At 35.8% G+C, this 26,586-nt stretch overlaps 1 protein-coding gene across 1 annotated transcript in view; it reads left to right on the forward strand.

Moving 5' to 3' along the window:
• Positions 1-26,586, forward strand: part of LOC150077376 (uncharacterized) — a 105,193-nt gene that overhangs the window by 65,535 nt on the left and 13,072 nt on the right. The window contains exons 29-46 of the mRNA XM_090385880.1: positions 212-354; positions 1,288-1,422; positions 1,633-1,776; positions 1,903-2,091; positions 4,178-4,320; positions 4,435-4,612; positions 4,759-4,952; positions 6,207-6,375; positions 6,658-6,828; positions 10,747-10,947; positions 12,823-13,040; positions 14,577-14,683; positions 15,052-15,320; positions 16,574-16,694; positions 21,622-21,877; positions 22,759-23,044; positions 23,186-23,398; positions 23,512-23,790. Of these exons, the coding sequence (XP_090242006.1) occupies positions 212-354; positions 1,288-1,422; positions 1,633-1,776; positions 1,903-2,091; positions 4,178-4,320; positions 4,435-4,612; positions 4,759-4,952; positions 6,207-6,375; positions 6,658-6,828; positions 10,747-10,947; positions 12,823-13,040; positions 14,577-14,683; positions 15,052-15,320; positions 16,574-16,694; positions 21,622-21,877; positions 22,759-23,044; positions 23,186-23,398; positions 23,512-23,790 (3,416 nt within the window). The remainder of the gene's footprint in view (positions 1-211; positions 355-1,287; positions 1,423-1,632; positions 1,777-1,902; positions 2,092-4,177; positions 4,321-4,434; positions 4,613-4,758; positions 4,953-6,206; positions 6,376-6,657; positions 6,829-10,746; positions 10,948-12,822; positions 13,041-14,576; positions 14,684-15,051; positions 15,321-16,573; positions 16,695-21,621; positions 21,878-22,758; positions 23,045-23,185; positions 23,399-23,511; positions 23,791-26,586) is intronic.

The raw sequence follows: 26,586 nt of genomic DNA on the forward strand, positions 1-26,586 counted from the left end.
CTTTTACAGTAAGCGTCTCAGGAAGGGGTAAGTTTCTTTCTTTCTTTAAGAATATTAAATTCTCAGAAACAATCTTCGCATTTTAGTGAACATCCTTGTAAATTAATTACATGCTTTACGAGTATCTATAATGGCAATCAAAAACTAAAAAACACAAAATTTCGTAATAAATTTATTCATTATATTCTTAAGTGGATTTTTCATTTTTCAGGCTACGAATCCAACTCCGAGTATATATACAGGTACAGCGGTCTGGTGTATTCCAGTTTTCCAGGAAAGAAACCTCAGTATGCTGCCATAGCTTTTGAAACTAACGTCACTGTTCAACCTCGTGACAGTTACTGGGTTATAAAGGTAAGTCTTCGGCATACGGGAGTAAGATTTATTTTTTTATTGGCAATTTCTGCAGAGATCCACTTATGCAACTGTTCCCGTTAGCTTGTAACGCGTAAATTGCATGTTCTTCCTGTTTATGTACCTTGGAAAGAAATTTGTTACTCTCGCGGGTGTCACCATTGATAGCAGCGCTGCTCTCTCGCATCGTGTCTAAAAGGCTTTAAATAAAAACATCCGTGTTAAATCGTTCCCATTGGAACAGAAGAATATTACCGATCTCTTTTCACACCGTGGCAAATATTACAGATATAGCTCGGGCAAGAGTACAAAAATTCAAAACAAGGCAACCCAACATTTAAGTCGATTTAATTTTTGCCCAATCAATCGTTTTTTTTTTTTTTTTTTTCCTCTCAGCGGCAAAGTTGTTCCTGGCCATCAGCTTAGCAAAACAACCGCAACGATTGTAACCTAAGTAGAACCAATTCCAACTACCTTCGGGTAACCAGCAGTTCTACCACAGGGCATACCAATGAGTGAGCATCACATATAACACAGGGAGCAAAATAGATTCCGGTTTCTTTTAATTGAAACACTCTGTGCGCATATATATAAACAGAATTGCTGTAAGGTCCTTTTCCACTTAATTATTACTAAAAATTAACAAATCGAAAACTACAGATTTAAAAGATAATAGAATATCTAATTATCTTTTAAACCTATAATTATTAAACCCATTGGTATCTAATTTTTATTGAAATTTTTGTTTTATCTTCTTTAAATAAAAACATCTCTGTTAATATTGATTTAAATTATTAAACTTGATAATTTAAATTAATTATTATACTTGTTTTCATTTAAATATTTGTACTTGCGATATTTCCGCTAATACCGCAAGTGCATTTGTATTTCCGCTAATAATCCGCTAATTCTAATATTTTATTTTGTTTTCAGTTCCAAGACCCTCAATTTGATAAGATCAATAAGGTCATATATGACATTGATGAGTATGAATACCAATACCATCGTTCTCCAAATGCTACAGGAAACCTTACAAAGCCATTCAAGGTCCGCTTCGAGAAAGGAATTGTAAGCATGGATCTTATAATTATACGACTCAAAGAGTAGAGATGTTAAATGTAAATTAAAGCGATACTAGCTCATTAACTGAAATATGTTTTTATCGTAGAGCATTCTGAAATAAATTAAACAATAACTTCATAAATATATAATACACGGAATAAACACATAATACGTAAATAGAATTGCGAGTTGAATTGAATTCCTTTATGTGCGCAGGTCAAGGAATACGATGTGTCCCAGAGCGAACCGGAATGGTCAGTTAACATCAAGAGAGGATTTTTGAACTTTTTCCAGTTGGATCTGGAACAAGTCAATCGCTCTCAATACGATCCAAATGTCAAATACTACAAAGTCTTGGAGGTAAGCCTTTAGAATTAATGTCTATAGTAAGAAAAGAGTTATGCATAATTAATAGTATACTTCTTCAATCACGTAGTTGCCTTCTCATAAGCAATACAGTTTCCATAAAGAAGTGATTTCTTTCAGGATGGCATCACTGGAGAGTGTGAAACGGAATACGTCATCACCAGCGTTCCGGATGATGGACAGCCCCAAAATACGGACGTATTGAACGTGACTAAGACGCGCAATTACTACAACTGCACGAAGCTGCCTTTTGCGTCGTATGGTACTTTCTATGGGTCTCAATGCGAAGAGTGTCAAAATGTGGTAATGGTAAGCAGACAGGAATAACTCTTTATGAACATTAATAAATAGTTTCGAATAAAATCTTCATTTCACCCTGTATTAACAAATGCAAAGTCTCTCGTATAATTAATGTAACTCAAGCGATAAATGTGAAAAGGTTCCACTTTAATAGTGACATACAGCAAACAATTAATCGAACGCAATCATCAGTCTGCTAACGAAAGTGCCAAAGCCTTTGGTCTATCTTACTTAGATGATGCCTTCGGGGTACAAAGAGAAATGTGTACAATAATGTTTCAGATTTAATATCATTTGATCTAATAAATGTAACTCGTGGAAAATTTTCATTTATAAGCTTAATTTTTTGACAGTTTTGTATGCATATTTTAGGTTTCAATAAGTGATGGCTATAATTGAATAATTAGCGATCAAGTGGTTTCAATAATCGAAATATTCATTCATTGAAAATCATCGTTAAGTTTGTTCAAAATTCGAATGCCGGATGAACCTCGGCTGGTTCAGTTTAAAAAATCATCATACATAAAAAAATACCCTTGAAAAGGGTTAGATATGTCGTAAGTGAATAAACTTGAACGTACATAAAAAACATTTTTTTAATAGTGTTGAAATTTTTATAGAAATAAAAATATGTACAAAAATTTACACCCTCTATTCCAGCAAAACTAGTTTCTTCCAAACAGGTTTTCTCCAAGTCCGTGAAAATGATAATCAAAGGCAAAAATCTATAATCTTTAAACATTTACACGGTATCCTTTTTCTGAAGAGTAAAGTTTAATTTGTAAATCTGTAATTTTATTAAAAACAAAGAGCTAGATATTTAACAAAAATGAGGGTGTTGAAAAATTTCTCCCATATTTCAAATTAGCATTGAGCAAGTTAGGTAGTGTGCACTGTTTTGCATTTCAAACGCGTTTGATCATTAAATAACAGAAGTTGGAGTTATAAAACTTCCATGCTTACTCAAGAATACGTGAGAACATGCTACAGGAACGAAGGACGAAAAAAAATCATAATGTAATTTCATTTTTTATAGTGTCGATACTTGAATTCAAATTTGCTGCCAATCCGACCTTTCCTTGCAGCCCAACATACTTTCCTTGCAACATACTGAAATTTCTATTGATTCGATTTTAATGATATCTGAATGACACGACAAATCTTTTTAAATGACTCAATTATAAAATTTAATCAAAATCTGACCACTGAGAGCCGAGTTACTATTTGCAAGCATGGTGAAGACAATAGATGTATATGCGAATACGTCTAAAAAATAAATTAGATAATTATACACTGCTACATTTCATGTTGTGTTCGATTTTCCAATAACGTGCCTCAAAGGATTAAAACTTTTACTTTTACTCAGGAAGTGGTCACCAAATTCTTACCACGTGATATTCATGAGATGAGTAAATATGAAGTAGATTCGTATAATCTTTTTTTAAGGGGGAAGCCCAAACATTGCTTTAATCCCCCTTCAGAAAATGTTTGAACTGCCACTGGGTACGACGGTCCAGAAGATTATTCCAAAAAGGCGTTGAAATTTTGAAAAGGATATTCAAATTTATCGCAACGTTTCTGTATGGGGGGGGGGGAGAATACGAAATTGGAAATGTAGCTAAAATTTTTATTGTGACCTATAAAATGCGGGATGAAAATTTAATATCTATTCCTCTTTTTCATGTGGAGCCTGAAATACTTAAAAGCTTCCCAGGGAAGCTTTTAAGATCTGAATGATATGAGTGTAATCGAATGAATCGATTATAGCCTCTCAATTATGCCCATCCTTAATTTGAATATCGTCCATTATAAACATCTTAAAAACACGAACTAATGTTTTAAAAAACTGTAATACATAAATGCAAAATTTCGAAGAATTCGGTTGTACTGAAAGTACAAACTTGTTTGCTTAATAATTTCTAAACTAAAGTGAACAAGAATAATTTTTGTTTGCCCACTTTTAACATCTGTATTCGGTTCGCATATATCCTATTCGCTCCGTGTTTTCGTAGACCTATACAGTGTAGCGAATCACCTGGTATCGTCATGAAACAAAATAAGTTTCTCGAACACTGAATGCAATGTCTATTTGCAGAACCCTTACCACATGAGTGCTGTTTCCCGATACGATATCCGTGGGGATCGCCGTGGCTATGTTATTGAATACGCAGACACTGATGCCGAAATCCTTTACTTTCCCAATGCTCCAAAGGGTCAAGTTTCCAGTATGTTACTGAAGTAAGTTACTGTCCTATATAAGGTATAAAAAAGCGCAGTCTTATAGAAAATTTGAATTTAAATTTTTAATGGAAAAGTTAAAGCAGCGTAAATAATATTCTGTTATTTTGGCAGCCGTACGTTGCAGTTATTAGAGGAACGGCAGAACACGGCAGAAATTCCGTTGCCTAGCGACCTTTTGTCATACCAGTCCCTCGTTTACAAAAAGAGGGAGAGCTTTAAGGAGGTGGTAGACTTGAAGAAGCCTCACTATTTGTTCAGATTATATGGATATATGGCGCCAGAACAACAGGTGAGTAGTAAATTTCTTCCTGGTAGTTTTTCTGTTTTGCTTGAATATGAAGTGAATGATAATTGCACAATGATATCTATTTTAGGGATTAATGTTCATTGCGTATGTTTTTGTGCATACATGTCTCTGTTTTTATTGATTTCCAGATCAAGGACCTGTTTGATGAGCTCCTTCAGGCACATGAAAAGGACTACATCGAAAATGCAAAAGACAGAAATATCACCGCAAAATATCTGGAACTGGCCAGAGCATTCGGCACGCTCGGTTACCAGGAAATCGAGGACATTGCTATATCTGTAGCAGATGTGGAAAACACATCAGAAAGCGACAGCGAAAAAAGGTAATAGAGTGCATGTTCAATGAAGATAATCGTACTGAAATGTTAACTGTTTGCAACATCCAGACAACACTCTGGATGTTGCGAGATGTTGTTAACAATAATCTGCTAACAATAAGACGAAATCCACACATCTTAATCTAATTACAATTTGCAACTGATTTTTTATTACTTTTTCACATTTAAAGCTATCATCCAATAGCTTTGCAGTTGGGCAGTTGGATGATAGCTTTAAACAAACATTGCAGTTGGATGATAGCTTTGTTGTTGTTGTTATTTGGTTTTTAGAAGCATTAGCAACTAAGGCCATATTGCTCCGGGGATATGCGGTGGTCATTTCCTGACCTTTCCGCAACCTCTGTATTTGGTGGTCACGGGCTTGAACCCCGGTCTGATCAAGAAGCGTGTGCTACGCACTTCTGCTCCTGCCCACCTGGCTACGGAGGCGCCTGGATGATAGCTTTAAACAAGCATTACAGTTATTATGAGTGATTATTTTCCTAACCACTGAGTCATATTTCCAGACTTAGTATATATATATATTAGCGGCTTTACAGATAATAGCGGCTATAATTATTTGCATACATATTGAATGGTATCTTTTTTACATATAAAATAGAAAATAAATTACAAACTCCGCTGCTTAATACTTCATGTATAATTTGTATACAATTCGTATATAATTATTGGTGCATAATATTTATAAATATTATATACAAGTATTGAATGATTTGTGGTGGTGCGACAGTAATATAAAAAATGGTCGCCTTGCCAAAAAAGAAATAGAGTACAGTGATAGCTAGATTTCATTCGCAAAATGCTTTACTCGTGCAGAACAATATCTTATTGCCTAACCAAAATTGTATTGATCTTGAGTCTGTTAACTCCAACCACAACTTCCTGATTGACAACGTGCGAGCTATCATTAAGTTAATCCAAAGAATCTCATCGAAAAACACTTTTTTTAAGGCAGATAAAATGAGCACGTTGTCAATCAGGAAATTCTACTCCTTATTTTCCTAGCTTCTACATTAACTAATATCGTTAAATTAAAGAAAGAATTTAATATTAAAAAGCCCTAAAAAGCCCCATAACATGGGGGAGGGGGTTCAAAATTTTCTTGAAATTACAATTCATTTCGATACGTACCCTATTAATTCTCTTGTTTTCTTTTCGATGCGTTAACTTACTTATTCTTTTACAAATAATAATTTTTATTAAAGTATAGTTGTCACTATTTCTCTCTCTCTTTACCAGGGATCTTTTCTATGATCTGTTGGTCTTCACTGGAACCAACCCCACTTTCATGTATATCAAGCATTTAATTGAGGAGAACCGTCTTTCGCCAGACACAGCAAAATATATCCTGCAGATCCTTCCCTACCACATTAGAGAACCCAGTCAGATTCTACTGGAAGAATTCATGGTAAGTAGACGGGCAGAATTATGAATGTTAACTTGCCGATGCAGAAAGCGTGGGCTTTTTGAGTATAAATTATAGGGTGTATTCAAAGAGAGAAGAAATAACATTATTCACTACATATCAAAATTTACAACAAAGCAACCCTAATCCTTTTGAAAATAATATAACCTTAATAACGTAGCTCTAAGCTAATTAAAATCAACGAACATAAAACTACTTAATCAGAAAAAAATTGACTTAACTTGCAGGATGTTGTTTGTTGATGTATTAATTTTCTCTTTTTAGAAATTGTGCGACAACAACTTCGTTCGTGAAAAATTCGATGTCTTTTCCACTTGCCAACTAGCTTTCACTACTTTGGTGTACGAGACCTGTGTGTATAAGTATTACACCATGAGTGCCGATAACGCGGAGGGAACTTACTGCACTCCTGAACAGGCAACGACATACTTGGATGTAAGTATTCTCAATATTGCATTAATCTCCCTTGTCACACTGTTCTCCCTTTGCAAAATTGTTCTGCTAAATTAAACCACTGTTTAGACGCTTCTTTAAGAATCCTGACTAGCGATATTATCGCATAATGAATGAAGAGCAAGTACTCAAATTCTAAGGCAGAAATAACAAGAATGCATGCGTTTAGTAAACTATTTTCCTCGATTAAAAAAATTAAAGCTATACGATGAAATTATTGACACAAAATTACACTCCAAAATACACAGTTCTAAAGAGGGAAGGTAACTGAAAAAGAATAACATAGAAACAACCGTAGAAAAGGAGCTTACTGGCAGAGATCAAAGGGTGCATCACACACACAAGAGAACCAGATATAGTGAATGTATTTTTGTATGATCTCTAGAAGCCTTACTTAGATTACTAGGATATGTGTTGCATCGTGACATACTCAGGTAAAAGTTGTGCGCATATTTGTGAAAAACAGCCTCCCTTACCCATCTTTAAGGAATCTGTGTTATGAAATGCACACTTGTCATCAGCGTAAGCATCTTCCTGATAGAAATTAAATTAAATTTTTATTGCACGTTAAAATATTCAATAAAATTACCAACCCTATTTGGCCAAATGTTTTACAGTATACAGTTTTTTTAAGTATCTCAGTAATTTTTAGGACAACAATCTCGTGCCCTAAAGATGTTCTGTAACATGAAGAATAGAACTTGCGGCATCGGACTGCTGGCGTTGTTATTCATTCTGAAATCCTCCTATAAGTTAGACCTCAGAATGCCGCAAAAATATGGTTCCTTCGCTATAAATCTTGTGCTAAGGCTAACTTGTGGCAAGAGAAAAGGGCCAGAGGCATAAGTGCACAAACAAAACAATGTTTATTGGTAAACCAACAATACTACATACGAGATACACCTGAGTTAAAAGGAGTAGTTTGCTAGTTCATTAGTGTATAACATTAAGGGTACATGTATCCAACAGGTTTGTGTTCTTCATGACTCAGACTACATGTACTCAATGATCCAATTCGCATGTTTTAAGAGTACAAGTGTGTAGGTGTTACATATGTGGTAATGCTTCTGTGGATAACAGTTGTCTCATTACGTTAGACTAATTGGTTAGCAGTGAGGCAAGTAACATTACATCAGATAATGTTTTACTGAGGAGGGATGCTAATGTACTAAATTTAGAGTATAAACAAGTAGAACCTACCAGTAAATAATTGTCTGATCCAACTATACTGGTTCTGCGTCTGTACCTCTCGTGTTCTACTCAGTTCTACAGGGAACCTCAGTTGCTAGATCTCTGGGGAGGATGCTTCTGATGATACTTATTGCGATGAAAGCGACTTCCTAGGTATATGGAATATATTTCTGTCATATACAGAATGAAAGGTGGGCAGTTAACCAGGTCTTGTTAACGAACGCTGTCCAAAGAAAAAGAGCCTGAACAAAGAGAATAACTAGCAGAAGAACAAGAACGCTTTCCTTTGTCACCCACCTGAATATATAGGTTCCCCCCTTTATGCCAATACCATGTTCTCATTGGCCAGGGAGCTCATTAGTTGGGGGGACAAATTTCCAGGGATTGTTATCTGGGGACAAGGAACAACCAAAACGAAACTCATCGATGAGGAAAATGAATCTCATAACAGAGCGAGAGTAAAAGTATCAAATATCTCAGCAGGTGTCCGCTGGGATCGGAAGCCTGCTTTCCTGCAGGCTTCCGATCCCAGCGGACATAGTAGTTGTTCAGTGCAATCAACCAGCAGCTATGAGAGTCATATTTCGCCTTGAAGTCTATTTTCGAAATACATTCCCATTCCTTTCTGGAGAAAACTTGGTCACCAGTTGCTAAAATAACATTAGCTCACTGTAATTAATGTGGCCCACTTAACAAGAATCGGATAGTGTTACATTTCCTATCCTTCACTTAGTAAGCTGAAGAAGACTGATAGTCACAGGACCGAATTACTCACTACAAGTACAGTAGTGACCAAAAGTATGAGGTGACTTGGCCAAAAGTATGAGGTGAGAATACAGCTATTCTACAACTCATTATTTTACTGAAATATTAAATTCTCTAGTTATTAGTTGGTTGGTTGATTTGGATTTTATTGGCGCATTAGCATCTAAGGCTATAATGCGCCAAGACCAGTAGTTATTAGTAAACCGGCTAGCAACTAAAAACAAATTAAACGGTTTTCAACTAAAAACAAATTAGTTAAATGGACGCAGTGCGTTATATTTCAGGCACATTAGCAAATAGTAATCATTTATGATTTATAACAAATAAAATGAGCAAACATCAACGAATTTTATGCTCAAATCTCTTCGTTTATGCGCTAAAATTCGCCCTAGTGTAATATCTATAAAAAAATAAATAATAATTAACGGATTGGTCCGGTTTTGATGGAATTCGGAAAGGCTCTACAAACAAATCGTTTTAACAGGATGTCGAGGTATTACACACGGACGCATGGACAAAGAAATAATAATTGTCGAAATTATATTTTTCCGATTTCAACAAATAAAAATGGATGGATTTTCAAAAATATTTACATTTGGGCGCCCTTTAAAAAGGCCCAAATGTTTTCTGAAAATCCATCCATTGATAGTCGAGTTATTACATGCGAATTCATATTATAGATTGTAGAAAATTAATTAAAAGAATTTAACGAAAAAATTGCAAAACGATTTTTTTCGTTATTGCAATTTTGCAATAAAATTGCAATACGAAAAAAATCGTTTTGCAATTTTTTTCGTTAAATTCTTTTAATTAATTTTTCTTATTTTTAATTGCGTTAATTTGATTTTATTGTGTTAAATTGATTTTTAATTATTTATTTGTTACTCTAATGTAAGATTTTCGATTTTTTTCGCTTTAATTTCTGGAGAGTACCATATGGAAGCGTTCTACGTACTATATTTAGGTAAACTTCTCTTGTTATTTTACAAATAAAAAATAAATAAAGGCACAAAAACATGATTACATATTTTCTGTCGGCTCTGGATCCATTCATTTTCATCTTAATTTGAATAGAGATGAGGTTATATCATTCTGGGTGTCAGATTCAAAAAAAAAAAGAAAAGAAAAGAAAATCTAGGAAAGAAATCCATAACAATATTTTTGACTAATTTTTGCTGTTGTAGGAAAAGAACATAATGTATTCGGCCTGAATTATTGACAGAAAACTAATTGCTTTAGAAGATTTTGATTGGATTATGCTACACAGATTTATACATTTTTCAATAGCATTATGCATTTGATATTTATTACAAATGTATTCAGTTGATTTGTTATAAATATATATTTACTCTTAATTATCCATTAAACTTCTCAGAAATTTTGCTGTAGCTTCTTAATTTATTTAATGAACAGAGTCAATTTTATCATAACTTGTGCATTTTTTAAAAGAGAAAATTTGATTAATATAACTAGAATAGATGTTTATTTTCGGGAACTCTTGGGTAAGCTAGACCTTGGATAGAAACTCTCCACACCCGTAATAGATTTCCAATTTCCAGTTTAGAACCTTAGCAACGCCAGCTTGCGGTAATAACAAATACTGTATTAGTTTTCTCACGTTACATTCTGAAAAATGCATACAATAATATACTAATAATATACGCATATAATAATGATCAAACCTGGAAATCCCACGCACATATCACAGGAGATGGCAGCTCTAGCCTAAACCAGATCTATTCAGATCAAAGTCCCGATCGAGTCCGATTATATCGTTGGCGTAGCTGAAGAGAAATTATTTTACCCATTCCATTCAATATTGCGTTCTATAATGGCATGTGCCTGCATGTTACTTAATGTTGATTAGGTTTTTTTTTATTTTTTTGTTAACATTTTGTGGCAAACTAAACTGTTTTACTGATTTTCATGAAACTACTGTTTTAGGTCATAGTGGATAAAAAAAGACAGATGCAAGAACACCAGTATGTAATCCTCTATATGAAAGCCATGGGTAACATTGGAATCAAGGAGATTATTCCTCACCTCACGCCGTATGTGACTAACGACGAAGACAAATATCCACTTGCCTTGAGAATTCCTGCTATCTGGGCCCTCACCAAAGCGGCGTCTCAAGCCCCTGAGGAGGTAATTATCCTACTGACATTCTTTAAATAACTGTTGTACTTCAGGAAACTAACACGATCTGTTAATTTTAAATACTATTACTACTATACTGCTCGACAAAATTAACAGAACATGTACAAAACGTGGTGTATCTCGTGTAGCTTGCGAAGAAGAGGGACAAAATTAGGTATAGTGGTGAACCATAGAATAACGATGAAATAAGGAGCCAGCAAGTAACTTCGGAGAAGTATAAGGGACATCTATACGGGTTGTATAAGAATTACCAAAAAATATCGCATTACAGAAGTCAATACAATATGCTCGAAAATATGGTCACATGACATCAGAACGGCGCTTATGATCCCATCCAACGGCTAAACAGGCCTGACAGCAGTGAACCATTCTGCATGCAAGGGTGTCTATACTATAAGATTCTGAGGCAACAAATCCCATTCTTTCACCAGCCGATACCTTATCTCACCAATTGACCGAGGAATTGGCTGTCGGCGTGCAATGTGACGCCAAAAGGCGTCCTACACATGTTCAATCGGGTTTAAGTCTAGTAATTTTGCTGACCACCGCAGTCGTTGGATATCTTCAGTTCCAAGATATTTTTCCCCAACTTCAGCTCTATGTGCAATAGCGTTGTCGTGCATGAAAAGAAAATCTGCGCCAACCAGTTTTTCTTTTCATGCACCTAAAAAGTCGCACATAGGGTACATGGATCTGTTTTCGGTACCTCTGGGCAGGTATTGTACCCCTATCAAAAATATGAAAAGGAGTGCAGGCGTTAATTACTATTTTACCTCACACAAGAACGCCGACTACCGTAAGGACCCTTTCTCTGATGTTGGAGTGATGGTACTGCATTCCTCATTGTCTCAAAATAAAATAACAACTAGAATCTGGTTGTAGGTTAAAACGGAACTGATCATAGAATAGAACTGTTATTTGGGATTAATGGAATTTTAAAGTATTTAAAGCATTTGTGTATTGTACGGCGGTCTCCAGTGCTTCCTCTATAAGCCGCTGATGCATCTGACAAGACATAGCGCCAATGCCGGCAAGTGTGTATATGTGTAGGTATGTACAGTGTATGTGGTCTGCGCGGGTAGCACAGTGGTATCGTCACCGTCCTCCCCACACCGGGTGGAAAAGGCCTGGGTTCGAATCCCGTCGATGACGCGAGGAACTTTAATGGGCTTTTTTTCACTCGGTGGCTGAGTTAGTCGGTCTCAGGCGTAGATAGCAAGGTTTTTCTCCCCAGTAACTGGGGTTTTTTCGTCCAGCAAAACAGGAAAATCGACCATAGAACATACGCAATTTACAGACACAAATACGGGTTAATGTATTTAATTACGGGCAACCCTAAAATAATAATAATAATAATAATTTTGTACAGTGCATGTGTGGGTTGTATTGAATGTTGAGTACTGGAGATGTGGCTAACCCACTGAGCAAGCCAAAATACGGGAATGTAGTGATGTGATGTGAATGAAGTGATGTGATCGGAAACCGTGTTTTTATAGGCATGAATAATTTGCATAATGTGAGGCTCTGTAAGGTGGTAGGTTTTCTATTGGATACTCAGAATTTGCATGCCAGGTTGCCTATAATATCAAATATTCGCCTTCGGCGCTGTTAATAATAAAATATTAAATAAAAACATTTTGTTCTGTTAATTTTTTCGAGTAGTGCAATACTAATACTACTAACACCGTTTAGTGGCATTAGTGCTTGAATACATTAAAACCAAATTCGTTGCTGGAAACCAACAAATAAACTTTCGTATTTTGTAACTGGTTTCTATACGTTTCCATAATTTTTAACAATCAACCAATTCTAATTGTTCTGTACATATATATATATATATTAATCGACAAATGTGTATTTAAGGTTCTCTCTCTTCTGATGCCGGTGTACTTTGATACCTCTGAAGACCACGAAGTTAGGCTTGCTGCATTTATGCAGATCATCACTGCCCAGCCAACCGCTGCACAGCTGGAAACCATAATTCGTTCTCTGAAGGGCGAAGATAATATCCAAGTGGCTGCTTACGTGTACAGCACTTTATATACCTTGGCAAACTCAACACATCCTTGCCATGAATCCATGTAAGTACCCGATTACGAATAGACGGTATATTTCGTATCTGGAGATACAAAAATAAACCGTACTATTTTAGTACTATAGAATAATTACTATTTGCTTATTATATGAATCAGAGCAGAAACGTTAAATACTTTATATTTCAAATGTATTAAAATCTAGAGTAAACAAAAGAAGCAAATGCATTACGATAGCGTTGACAGTATACTACGATTGTTTAATTTATTAAATCACAGGGCCTGCCTGAAATATGAGTTTCTCACGCGCTATTTAATTATTAAACTATTACAAAACGAGGAGTCAATACTGCCTTGAGGAGGTATTTGTTTTCACTAAAGTATATAAACGTATATATTAGTGAAAACAATTAATTTTATATATTTTAGTTAATCAATTAGTAATTAATTGGCAACATGATAATTAGCTGTTTACTATCCTCTTCTATTAATCATAGAAAAGAAAAGATCAATTAATTCAAGAAATAGAAATGTAACGCACTGCATATATAATCATTAATTCGCTGTGATATTTTACGTTAATGTTATTCTCTCGACACATATAATAGTTAATAAACTATTCTTTCATTTAAAAGTTGTGAATACTTCCCCCCCCCCATCCAATATTTGGTAGTGTTAAAGACTTTAACCTTTTTTAATCAATACACAAAAGTCTAAAGTGATTTTCTTTTTTTTTGTTGTTGTTGTTTGTTTTATTTGTAGATCCTGGAACATTACTATTAGTAAATTGCAAAAATGTATTTGCATTTCAGCAGGTTAACTCCCCTTTAATCAAATCTGAGCATTCTGTCTTCTGTTAGTCTGTAGCATTTATGTCGATGCCTCTTAGGCGTGTATTAAATTCCAAAGAAATTATGGCCATTGGGCGTCAGCATACGGTGTCTGTATTTGCGTGTATTCTCTTCTTTATATATTCCTACACGATCACCACGTCAGAATAGTTTACAATAAATCATGAATACAATAATTAATCGTATTTAGCAGTCACGAGCTTGAACCACGGTCCACTCAAAGAGCGTGTGCTATTGCACTCTCTCTGCTGAGTGGTCAGCAGGGAGAGTGCTGTAGCATACGTTGCTGACCACTCAGTCAAGTCAGATTCCAAACTTTTCTTTCATCCACACCTTCAGTAGCTCAGCTCTAAATCAGAAAGTACACTGCCATAATCAAGCAGATCTTACGTACTGATGGGGCCTTCTCCAGTCGGTGAAGGCCCCATCACATTCTATGAATGTGAAAGAAAAAACATGGGGAAAAAAGTTCATAAAAGTTCCTACCGTCGAGACACGATTTGAATCCGTGACCTTTTCTATGCGGTATGGAAGGAAGGCGATCTTAATAGCCAGCTTACAACCACTTAAATACAAGGCCTTGTATTATATGCATTTCAATAATTCCAACTCCAATATTCCCTTTAAGGTCACCGTTAACAAGTTTTAATAGCAGAACATATCTTTAAATCACTTCATTAAAAATAAACCAGAAGTGTTGAAAGTGATTTATTTATTTTTGTTTTATTTGTAGATCATGGAACATCACTAGGATTGCCCACCTTCTGGATGAATTCTATCCCACCTGGGATGGCATGGACTACAGTTACTCACAAAACTATTACGATATAGAGTACGATGGTAAGAACTTAGATTATCACTAAGCAATTTATGATCACATTTCGCTTTTCATATTCTGTTTACAGATTATCAAAAGCGAAATTCTTATTTTAGAGCAGTGATTTTCAACCATAAAACAGCACATTTGTAGCGTAATTAAAGTTTGAATTCTTGCTCAAAGTTATGCTAATTAATTAGGTTTTTAATTAATTTATTAATTAGAGTTTTGAAAATACGAAACTCAGTAAAAATGTATATCCATTATGAACAGGAAATGGTTTATCTCTGCTGAAGTCTTAACTTTAAATAATTGTTGACTTCCGAATTCATTTTTCGTGAAAGAGATATAATAATAACCAGCAAAATAAATACGATATTTTCTATTACAGAGGACTATCACTATGGAGGTCTCTTTCAACTGTCGGTTATTGCCAGTAACTACAGCTACATCCCACGATCAGTACACTGGAGGATGAATGATATCATCTATGGTCACACGTACGATACGCTTGCTATCGGCTATCGTGCTGTCGGACTAGAAAGAATCTTCGATAAGCTCTTTCCACCAGAAGGACTTCTCCAGAAATCTATATTCGATATTTTCCGGACACCTGCTCGTGAAGCAGTTCACGAAGACATCAAAGAAGTAGATGGAAAGGTACGCAAAATAAAACAATTTTCGTTTATTTGTTATTTAGCGGAAATTCACTTACCAAAACTTAAGAAAACATCTACTTCCTAGCATATTTTTCCACCGACACTTTACGCGTACAACGAACGGCTCGCTTACGTTCCCAAATGATGGCGCTGATTTCAAAACGTGACCTCGTTCGGTGATCTAAACCTGATCAAGGGTCCCATGAAATGCATTATGTGTCTAAATGCTTGCGCAGGCAAGCATTGCACTTCTTGATTCTGGTAAGTCTCAATCAGATGTAACCAAATGGATCAGTGTTGACAGCCCGACAGCTTTGAAGATGGTTCTTGAGGCAAAAACTAGGGAAATAACATTAAATTAAAGCAGATCTATTCTCATCAGGAGGGAGGCAGAGACAAGTTGACATTATTGCAAGGATATCTATGGGGTGCATGCTCGCTACATCCAGGTACCACATGTTTTTTTGTACAAAGGTATTATCATTGCACAAATATAGGTCAATTCGGTGGCTTCTTATTAAACTATATTCTAAATTTACATAACAACGGTGGCAAACTGCAGTCGATAAACCTCAGTAAACCAAATCCTGGCGGAATTTATCAATCCCGAGTAGGGTCGGGGCGCCTCCTGGGGATTTGTAAATTCTACCATGATTACAGTTTGCGATTATGCTGCATCTACTGCATCGCGAACATTTTGCGGTTGGTGAATAAAAACCTGACTTGGAAATGGTTTCAAGTTTGCATTGTTTAACCTATTCACATACATTTTACTTTTGTAACGGAGGATTGTTGATACCCTGTATCTTAATTAACAAATATTCTATCATTTATTATCATTTATCCGCTTAGTGTGTTTTATTGCAATTATTATGAGTGATTATTTTCTCAGCCCTGGAGGCCTATTTGAAGGTGAAATATATGAAACTATTAGAAAATCACTAAATGTGGAGCCTTGTCAAATTGCGGCTTCAGATAATTGTTTTATTTGTCTAGACAAAGAAAGCAAAAAACGATCTATAGGAGTTTTTCTAAACTTTTCTTGTCTCCAACGGACACTTTCCCACAAAGAAGTGATATTCTTCTTTCCATAAAAAAATGTTTATCTCATCATGGATTATTTGGATAAACAATCTGTGACGAGATTTAATATTTAATTTAATTATCATTTGATTTAATTTAATATTTAATTTAATTCAATATTCCATTAAATTGAATTAAATCAAATAAATAATATTCCACTTTATTTTCTAGTTGCACATCGCTACTCGCGAATACGAGCCTATCGATGGTCATGTTTACGCCAAGCTCATGGGAAACACTTTCACTTTGTTCCATTTTGAAGAGAGCACCTTTGAAAAATTCTTTGAGAATGGTAGGTTCAGTTCTTTAATTCTTTAGTTCTTAAGGAATTGTGTTTATAAAATGATCTCAAGTCAAAAAAAAGTACTTATCTTCAAAGAATTAACAAAGAAATAATATTTCTATAAAATTACAAAATAATATTCCTTAAATGGCTCAAAATAATGACTGTAAAATATAATATAGAAAGTATTTCACATTCAGGATCGAATCAGGACCTGAAAATAATGGAAAAAAAATTATATAAAGGTGTTCCCGAAATCGCTTTGTTTCCAAGTTTCACCCTTTTTTGTGCTCAGGAATTATTCGCCTTACCCATGCTCAAAATGGCCGCTTTGCGCTTAATAGACGCCTGAACACGGCTCATGCTGTTCTACACTTCGGCGAAGAATTTCAGTGTTTTCATTGGATAGTATAGCATAAATGATGGATTTCCGATGATTCCATAAGTAAAAATTAGGCCCTGGGCAGTGGTCCTCCAGTTATGAAGGAATGAATACTCATCCAAATAATCTCTGGCTATTGAACTAAAATGAGGTGGAGCGCTAATACAAAGGTGGAACAATGTGGATCAAATTGCCTAAATTATTCCCCCCTCACTTTTAGGGTTTATGCCTCGCCCGACTGAACTGCATTTAGAACTGGTTTTACACTAAGAAGTTACGATTATGAACGGTAAAAACAATTTTCAAAATTAATCCAGACTATGCACATCAAAATTAATCCAGACTATGCATAATTAACAAAGCTTTGTACCGTACCTAAATGGTTATAACTTACCGTGCCTTGCCTAACCAGAGACCAACATGCATTTTTTTTTTTTTTTATGGGACACACACACACAAAAGCTGTAACTGGGAAACGAAGCGATTTCGGACATATAAACTTTTTTTTCATATGTGAATCGATACTGAAAGCATGGTGTTATGAAGCACCCTGTATTTAAGTGATGAAAATAAATATTTGTCCAAAGAGAAATAAATAAATAATAGGAGAAATTCCTATCACAGACAGTATATTCTGAAAAATAAATGAATAATGTTCCAGTGAATTCATATACACTAGAATTGATAATAATTAATAACATTGTTATTGAGTATAGGACATACACTAACTTTTAGGAAATTACACTTGAACGTGGTTTTATTTAGTTAATTTGTAGGAAAAGAATGATATTATTACGACTTTGCTCTATTGAGCCCCAGCATCTAAAAATTTAACTAATGAAATTTAGTTAATTTAACTAATTTAACTAAATTAATTTAAAAAGTAGTTAATGCACTGCGTAACATTTCTTACGATTACGATTTTTTCTTAAATATATATATTTTTTCTTTGATTAATACAAATGAAAAGTAAATGTAGTTATCACCTTTTCAATTAATTACTAGAATTATAACTATAGAACACTTACTTTTTGTTCGACTCGACAAATATTTTTAACAAGCCCAAATATAAAATTTCATGAACATCAGTTCACCGGGAATCCCTCTGTACATGAGAGCTAATGGACATAGTGAAGACGATATACTCCTGACGAATACAGTTTGTATACGAACGTTCCTAAAAGTGGCTAAGTTGATGAATCCGCATTGAATTCCATCTTCGAGCCAAGCTTTGTCGTCAAGAAGTTTTAAAGAAATGTACGGCTCGATATATAATAAATTCGATTAAGAAGAAGAAGGCTCTTACTCTGCCTTAACATTACTTTTTTTCTAAGTTTCATGGGTGCAAAGTTACGTAATGCATATTTATGCAAAGGCGTATTGGTGACTTAGACCATGATGTACATTGTGTATTAGGTAAACAGAAATGTGTGCTCACGGGCGATTTTTTCTATTTATACTCCGGCACGACAACCAAGTCAGTAGAGTTTACAATAAATTGTCACTACAAATATTTATCGTATTTAGTAGTCACGGGCTTGAACCCCGGTCCACTCAAGGAACGCGTGCTATGCACTCCCGCTCCTGACCACTGGGCTACGTTTGTGTTGTACGGGCTGAAAAACATGGAATAATTCTCCGGGAAAACTCTCGCTCTGTCAGAGATCGGTTAACAACAGCCCGAGGAGAACTTGAGAAATTCCTCCAGTCTATGACCAGATTCAAACTCAGACCAATCATTTGTCACTCCGAACGAGTGACGAAACCACTGCATTGTACTTAGCTCGAAGATGGAAGACGGGAACCGTTCACATTCACCAAAGACAGTATAATGTTCTTCCTTGCTCTTTCAATCTCTCATTCAGTCAGCTATTCTCATATTTTATTTCTTCTCCGAATTAGTGGTTCCTGAAATTGTACAATGTACACAACTATAGTCTGATAACAGGTCGGTACCCAAAGATTAATTATAATTAATAAACAACGGAAATTTTTCACATTCTCAAACTCATTGGGTCAATCAAACATTGATATCACATTAGCTTCCTGCTCCGCTACTGCACTGATCTCTTCGTGGGAGGTAATCACCAATTGGATAGTGTCCGATTATAAAACTATATTATTTAAAATATCTGTTCCTGCTACATATACTTCAATCTCCTATTAGATATAAACCGTTATTCACTTCGAAAAGTAAATTGGGACAGCTTTAAGGACGCCATTGTTTCTGAGTTGATTGTAACAATGAGGCTCTAAACGGAATGTTTGCTTTTGATCTTGTCATTTCTGTTCAGAACGCTTTTATGAAAGCTATAGGACAGTCTACCGAGAAGAAAGCTCAAGTTTCCAAGTCAGACTTCTGGTGGACCAGGAAATCCACGCAAGACAGAAAGGCAGTACAAACGCCAGACGAAATTTTCAACGTAGACGCAGAACTTGGCCTATTGAAGAAGTTAACCGACTTCAAGATATATATAAAAGTCTTAGACTGGAATACATTTAAACTATCTACAAAAGTAAAATGGCAATGGAAGCATGTAGCTGAAACAGGCAACAGGAACCGGTGGAACCTCGTTTATAAGAGAACCATGTGGGAAATTTCGGGTATACTGTTGCTATTGTAGGAATAAATTTTCTGGTGACTTTTCCTTTTTGTAGAGTGTGTCCACCTAGCCTGCTAGACCTGCTGCAATTATGCAGTGAGGCGCTTCTTCTCGGCCTTGATGTTGTTTGAGGGGTCGGTGGTGAAATTCTGCACAACAGTATCCACAGCTGTTCTTCAGCTAATTTCTGGTTCCACCCCTCTATCTAATTTACAGAGGTCTGTGTTTCCATATCAGAAATAATACGCCAATAGAATTTGATGGTATCACAGTAAATATTTCAGCTGACCCAAAGTCAGAGAAGGCGCTTGTTTACAGCTTTTGTTTTACTGACGGCAAGATAGATGGAAAGGTTTTAGTTTCTACACAAAAGTGCTAGTAACAAAGCAATTCATATCAAATGTTACTTTTTAAATAAGTCTACAGAAAAATAGTTCACTCGACTGTTTTTCCAAATCATGTCATCACTGGCCGTGGGCCAATCAAAACTAAACTTAATTTTTTTTTTTTTTTTCATCTTTCACGGACCGCTGCTTTCGTGGGGCTCTAGCGGATTGCAAGCACGTGCTGTATTACTGCCCGATTTATGGAAATCTGAGACAACAAAGAACTAACCGTATTCCAGCATTTTTCAAGATAACAGCGAAGCTTTATTTATTAAACCCTCTGAGCGCCTCTCTAGCGGAAATGGGCGGATATAGCCACTTAGCTTGGCTAAGTAATTTTCCTTTAAAATATGCGATACTGTAACAAATAGTTACAGCAAGTTCGTTATGTACACGGAAATATCAACGCCTCTCACACTCTGCATGTTTACTGACAAACCTTGTCTTCACTTTTATTGTCTTTTGAAATATTTTTAGCTGTAAATGAGCCGCTATTTTTATAACGCTATGCAATTATAGTTCCACTGCTTTTGTCACTTTTTCTTTTTCAGTATTTTATTATTAGTAGTATTTTACTATTTTTTTTTCTTTTCTTTTGGTACTGCAATCGCAGGCGATTGGTTTCTGCCTTCCTGTGGATGCGGGATCTCTAGATTACTTCTTCTGAACTGGTCAGTACGTGCACAGTTGTGGCCTGCCTCCTCGTGACATGGACGGGTATGCTAGAGTTCAGGAGTCGCCCTACTTAAGACACAACACATGGCCAAGGTCCATACAACTGGGACAAGCACACAATAGATTTTACACTGTAGTACTGTAATAATATTTTGTTATCGGTACGCTGAAATTGCTGACGACGAGTCCAGTCGAGGATTAAATATTATGATATAACAAACAAAATGAAGTACGTATCAGACGGAACGTTTTTTCTAATTGATGTTGGCAATTTATTCTGTGGATTTATTCAACTGTACGAATCAAAGCCAATGAGTTTTAGAACACGCAATATTTTTCTTTAGCTAAACAGCGATTGACTATTTGAATAAACTTTATCAAAATAGAAGAGGGGTTGAACAAATTCTTGAAAAAGTAGGTAAAAGAAGAGAGGAAAGATGATAACATGACATTGGTTACACTCTTATTTCTTTTCCTTTTTTTTTCAGTTTGATCGATGCCAAAAATAAGTCTGGTTCTCAGGTGCGTCTGGTGGGTTTCCAACATTTTGTGGCATCCCGATGGATGCCGCTTAACCGTCCGCTTTGCGGAAGCTTAAGTTTCGGGGGTATCATGTTGGATCTGGATTATTGTTCCATAGACCAAAGACTGCCCCGCAGGTATGTTATGATAGCAGGAATAAAAGGTCACCAGACACTGAGCTAAGAAATAATAAAATCACATTGTTCTCACTTCCTTCCATATAACAAATCGGTGAAATAGGCAAAATACTGCTCTCTATAAGAAGAATTTTTCGTTATATGTTATCTTTAAATACCCTGGTCCTAATCGTTTAAAAGATGAAACCATACCAATATATATCTGATCGGTAACGTGTATTGTCTTTCCAGATGCCATATGGATCCCAGATATACCGGCTAAATTAAGGGAATTGGGAAAATTCCACTACAGACAGTTCTACCTCGCGGATGACATGATGTCTGTGTTTCCAACAGAACTCGGCTTCCTTTCTGTGTTCGAACGCAGACAACCTATTTATATTTCTTACCAAAATAACGATCTGAAGTTCGATGTAAAGCCAGACGTGTTTAAGGAGAAGACGGAAGCACCAGCTGAAATTAGTTTTGCCATCGATGGACATGTAGTGTAAGTACTCGGAATTCCTCATTTTTCAGTCGCTAAAATTTTTAGAAACACTTAAAACTAAACAGAGATAACATCGTTGAAGACGGTACGAGGGCGAGTCAAATGAAATTGGAGTCTTTGTTTACTGACTAAAGTTCCTGAAGCAACTGTTTAGGCATCTTTTTAGCAGTTCAATTGCCTCACTGTAAAAGTTTCAGTTTGTTATTTGCACCATTATAGGCCAAATTCATTAATTTCACTGCCAATATGAAATTGATTTTCTTCCAGATATATTTTCAGTTTAAAAAAATCATAACACGCAAGCCCAAAGTTTGGAGTAATGGGGGAAGGGGGGAATTGAGCATTCCTCTGAATAAATCAGTTATAATCTGCAGTGAAAATATATAATTTTTTCAGAAATGAGAAAGTAAATTTCTCACTGCTGGAAGTGACATATGACATGAAGGTGTCATATCCCTTTTCCAAAGACTGTTGCATAATGGTTAGCTAATGGTGACATCAACCTAAAAATTAAATTTATTTTTGTTATGTTCCCGTATGTTCAGAATTATGCATTCACATGATGTGTGGCCGTAAATTGGACTGAGCATTTTAAATACACATACTCAATTGCTCTTTTATATGTAATAAATATTTTTTTAAGACTTTCATAAAAGGTAACAGTGTCAACCTTATCTGAAATTTCTTGGAATAATGAAAATTCACTCCTAACCAGATTTCAAAATTTTCATAAAATTTCTAAAATTTTATAAAGTTTTACTTTCTTTAAAGTTCTTTTAACTTTTATAGTAATCTATAAACACAATTTTAAGGTTTACTTTATCAGAAATATTCATTTATAAATTTTTTATTGTGCATAAACTATTTTCTCTTTTCAACAGAATGGATAAGGAGATATATGAAATATTGTCGGTCGTCGTTCCTTGGGAAAAGGTCATTCTTGGCATCGGTTCAAATCGTCGCACCATATTTTCGATCCCTGTAAATGCTGACTTGCATGTCAACCTCACCGTTCCGCATGCGAACTTCACGTGGAAACCTCAAACTCCACACCAGTTGTACCATGAGCACCTCGAACCATTCACCTACATCCACCCGTATACCAAATGGGTGCCCATGGTTGAGGACAGCATTTCGCCTCTTTACGGAGAAGATGTCATGGACGAGGTATTTTTGATGCGTTTTCTCTCTCTCTCTCTCTCTCTCTCTCTCTCTCTCTAATAAATAAAATATAATTTCTCAAATAGTACTAAGCCGATCGATGCAATGTAACAGTACTAAATATCAACCGCATTTATTGAACTACAGATAGAAGATGAGTACCTTCACGAGCAGTTCGGCCTTGGTCTAAAAGTGAAGAGTAAATATACATCGTTGTGGAATGATCTCGGTTCCTGGTGGAGGTTTGCTACCGATAAAACTGTACGTGAACAGACGTTCTACCACTACACGAACCCCACACTGGATCCCTTTCATGTGGATGTATCCTTGACTCCAGCGAGACAGGATTCAACTAAAGAGGTATGGATGCCCTTAAAATGTTTATGTATCGAAGTTACGAACGCTGCTATTGCTTTACGGGATGAATTGTCAATTATTAATCTAAAATGTTTTTTTTGTTGTTTTTTTACCAGGTGGTGGCTGTGTACACTTACGAATACAAAGAGGAAATAAGTGGACAGGAAGATCCGACCGCCATTGCTGAGTTCGATGCTTCCGATTACGAATATCCCGAGGCTCAAGGTCCATTTAATGCGCATGTCTTGAAAGCAGAGATCGTCGCAAAGGGTGATCGACAAAGGAAAATTGAAGGAGAAGTTGCGTATGCCTACAGTGAAGACGATCTGCAACACAGACTCAGACTGTACTTAAAAAGGACGCCTTTCTCCAGAAACGAGACAGAAGAGTTTAAGGTAAGTCTCCTCCTCTTCTCTTTTTCTTTAGTTAAGATTTCTGCTTTATTTATATGCCAAAGCACAGGTAATACTGCTTCACTTTTTCAAGTCCCCTTCCTTTCATCAATTGGCTAATACAGATCACAACTCTTAATTTCACAGCGATTTTTCCAAAGTAAAATATGCCATTATCGGGACAGACCTTACAGGATAACAGGCCAAGAGTTTCCATGACGCCAAAGATGCACCTGTTGGCACTATGAATATCTTTCATATACAGGTACATGGTGATTTGTATACGTAATGATATATTAATAATTTATAGAATAAATAAAGAAATTTTTCACGTATTTTTTATTGAAGAAAAACCCCACAAAAACGCAAATACTTTATAATAACTCTAAGTAAACAGATCAAAACCCATCAAAAAAATATAAATGTAAACGATAATAATACATTGTCTACAAAATGACTAAATGGCATGCAATAAGTTTTAAATTAATATCCAGTTTTACCATAATGAACTTGCAGAATATTGAAATGAAAACGTTCTCAATTCGAAAATAGGTGGTGGTTGCTTTTGTGTACTTTCAAAAAAAACAAATAAACATTTTTACTCAGTAGCTTTGCACATTTCTGCTTTTACGCCGTTTTCTAAAGCTGGCAAATAATCTCCCGGTTGAAGTAGTCTTCTAGCATAGACGCGATTCCTAAGGAAATCTAACGCTTCAATCACAACTGTATTTGATGGATTAGCAACAGCTTTTTCCTCTTCTTCATCTTCATTGTTTCCAAGACCAGCACATAGTTCCTTATCCGTGATTTCCCCCTTCGGTTGATGCTTCGCCGTCTACCTCTCATGTATCTTCCGTACCTTTCTTCATCCATGTTATCGGGCACGTCGTCCTTTAAAAATCCCTCAGAAACTTCAGACACATCAGAAGTAAGGCTGGACATAAAACAATTCTGTTCTGTTTCGGATTTAACTAGAGTCCATGCATTGAACAGGAGGTGAAATTGCAAAAGCAGTGTAATGGACCTTTCAGTTTTGCTACACTATCGAATCTCCCGCTGTCAATCCGGAAAATAATCTTTCTCATAAAGTTACTATGGTAATAGCCTTTTAAAATTTTAATAATTCCTTGATCTAATGATTATATGGGGCTGATCGTGTTTTGGAAAGAAAAACAATTTCCACAGCTTCAATCTTAAGATCAGATTTGTGGGATTTGCAATTATCTAGCAGAAATCTAGCACTATTATCTTACGCTTTCGCCTATCCATATCTTTGTCCAATTATATGAGTCACTCTTTAAATACAGAAAAGTTCATCCAAGAGCTGCAGTTGGACGCATATTTCACTGGTATTGATTGCACTCCACGCAATTATCGGTTGGCTGATTTACCGATAATGAACAGCTTTCTCTTATCCGTTCCAGTCCAGTTTACACGCAACGATAACTGTTATTCTTTCTTTGCTCACCTTGACTCCAGATGGTGTTTCGTTTGCGAACATGAGACCACCGTCTGGGAAGGAATGGTAATATACCCACCCCGTTTCATGACAATTATAGATGTCCCCTGCTTTGTAATGCTCATGGTTGTCAGGCCAAACATTGCATAGCCAATGCTTCGCCGCCTCTTTGTCTTGACTTTAATTTTTACCATGTGATATTTTATGGAATTAACCTGGAAAATGGAATGGTGAGAGGACGAGCTTGGCGTACCAACAAAATAGGACTTCATCGACATCTTCTCTGGTTGATTCTCTTTGTTGTTTCTTGCTCGGATTAGCAATTCTTATAGATTGATCCACGATTACTTCCTGATTTGTTTTGATTCGCTACACTCGCAATTGTGATATTCCATACCTTTTTTGCTATTTCATTTTGCGACAACTTACTGGCCAAGTCCCTGATAACTTAGCGACTTGTTCTCTAAGGATTAAGTACTTCCGTTTTGGTGACCTCACTGGCTAAAAAATAAAACGTTTAAAATATGTTATGGGTTCAGTGTTCTTGATTCAAGATAGTACACCTGACTGTAGGCTACACTCAGCTTCTTTACAACAGAAAAGAAAGAAAGGAACTTGTTATACCATGCACTTATGTAACATAGATATCTTGTACGTATTACGTTGCATTTATATCTCTGTGTGGGAAACATCTTCGGAGAGCAGAAAACTAAAAAAAAACTAATGATTAATAGAGAATTTAAAAAATAGAAGAATTAAAAACGTTATCGACTTGGAAAACAAGTAGCCAATAAGTTCGTAAAGTAAATATGTGTATAGACTGGAAAATCTAGCATGAATGTTGTGTTGAATGTAATCGTTGTTTAAGCGAAAAGTAAAAAAAAAACCAACTATTTCATTAACCGTTACAAAATGTGTTAGAAAATGCGAAATTCGACTCAGCTTTCGGTATGCAAAAAAGAAAGCGTTATATGCAAATAAGCGTAATGCAGTTAACCGGAAAAATTTGTAATTGACGCTTAAGAAACAGTTTGTGATTTTTGTTTTTTAGACAAATAAGCGTTATGCAATTAAAAGTTATGGTCTGTATTAAACTATAATTTGTACAACACGCATTCAATCCAATGGGCCATCTCGGATAATGATAGGGAAATTGCCGACCGGGCTAGCCGGGTAGGTAAAGTGCCTGCCCAGCAACCCAAAGGTCGCGGGTTCGATCCCCGCCTCGGGCTGGATATCACGATGGTGCCGAACCAACCGGTTGGTTGGATATCCCGGCCACGATACACAAAAGAAGCAAGAAAAAACTGGTTCCTTCGTGTATTGATCACATCATACGA

Source organism: Mastigoproctus giganteus, chromosome 12 (genome assembly GCF_048544385.1).
Source record: "Mastigoproctus giganteus isolate SK-2022 chromosome 12, ASM4854438v1, whole genome shotgun sequence".
In the NCBI taxonomy this organism is placed as follows: domain Eukaryota; kingdom Metazoa; phylum Arthropoda; class Arachnida; order Uropygi; family Thelyphonidae; genus Mastigoproctus; species Mastigoproctus giganteus.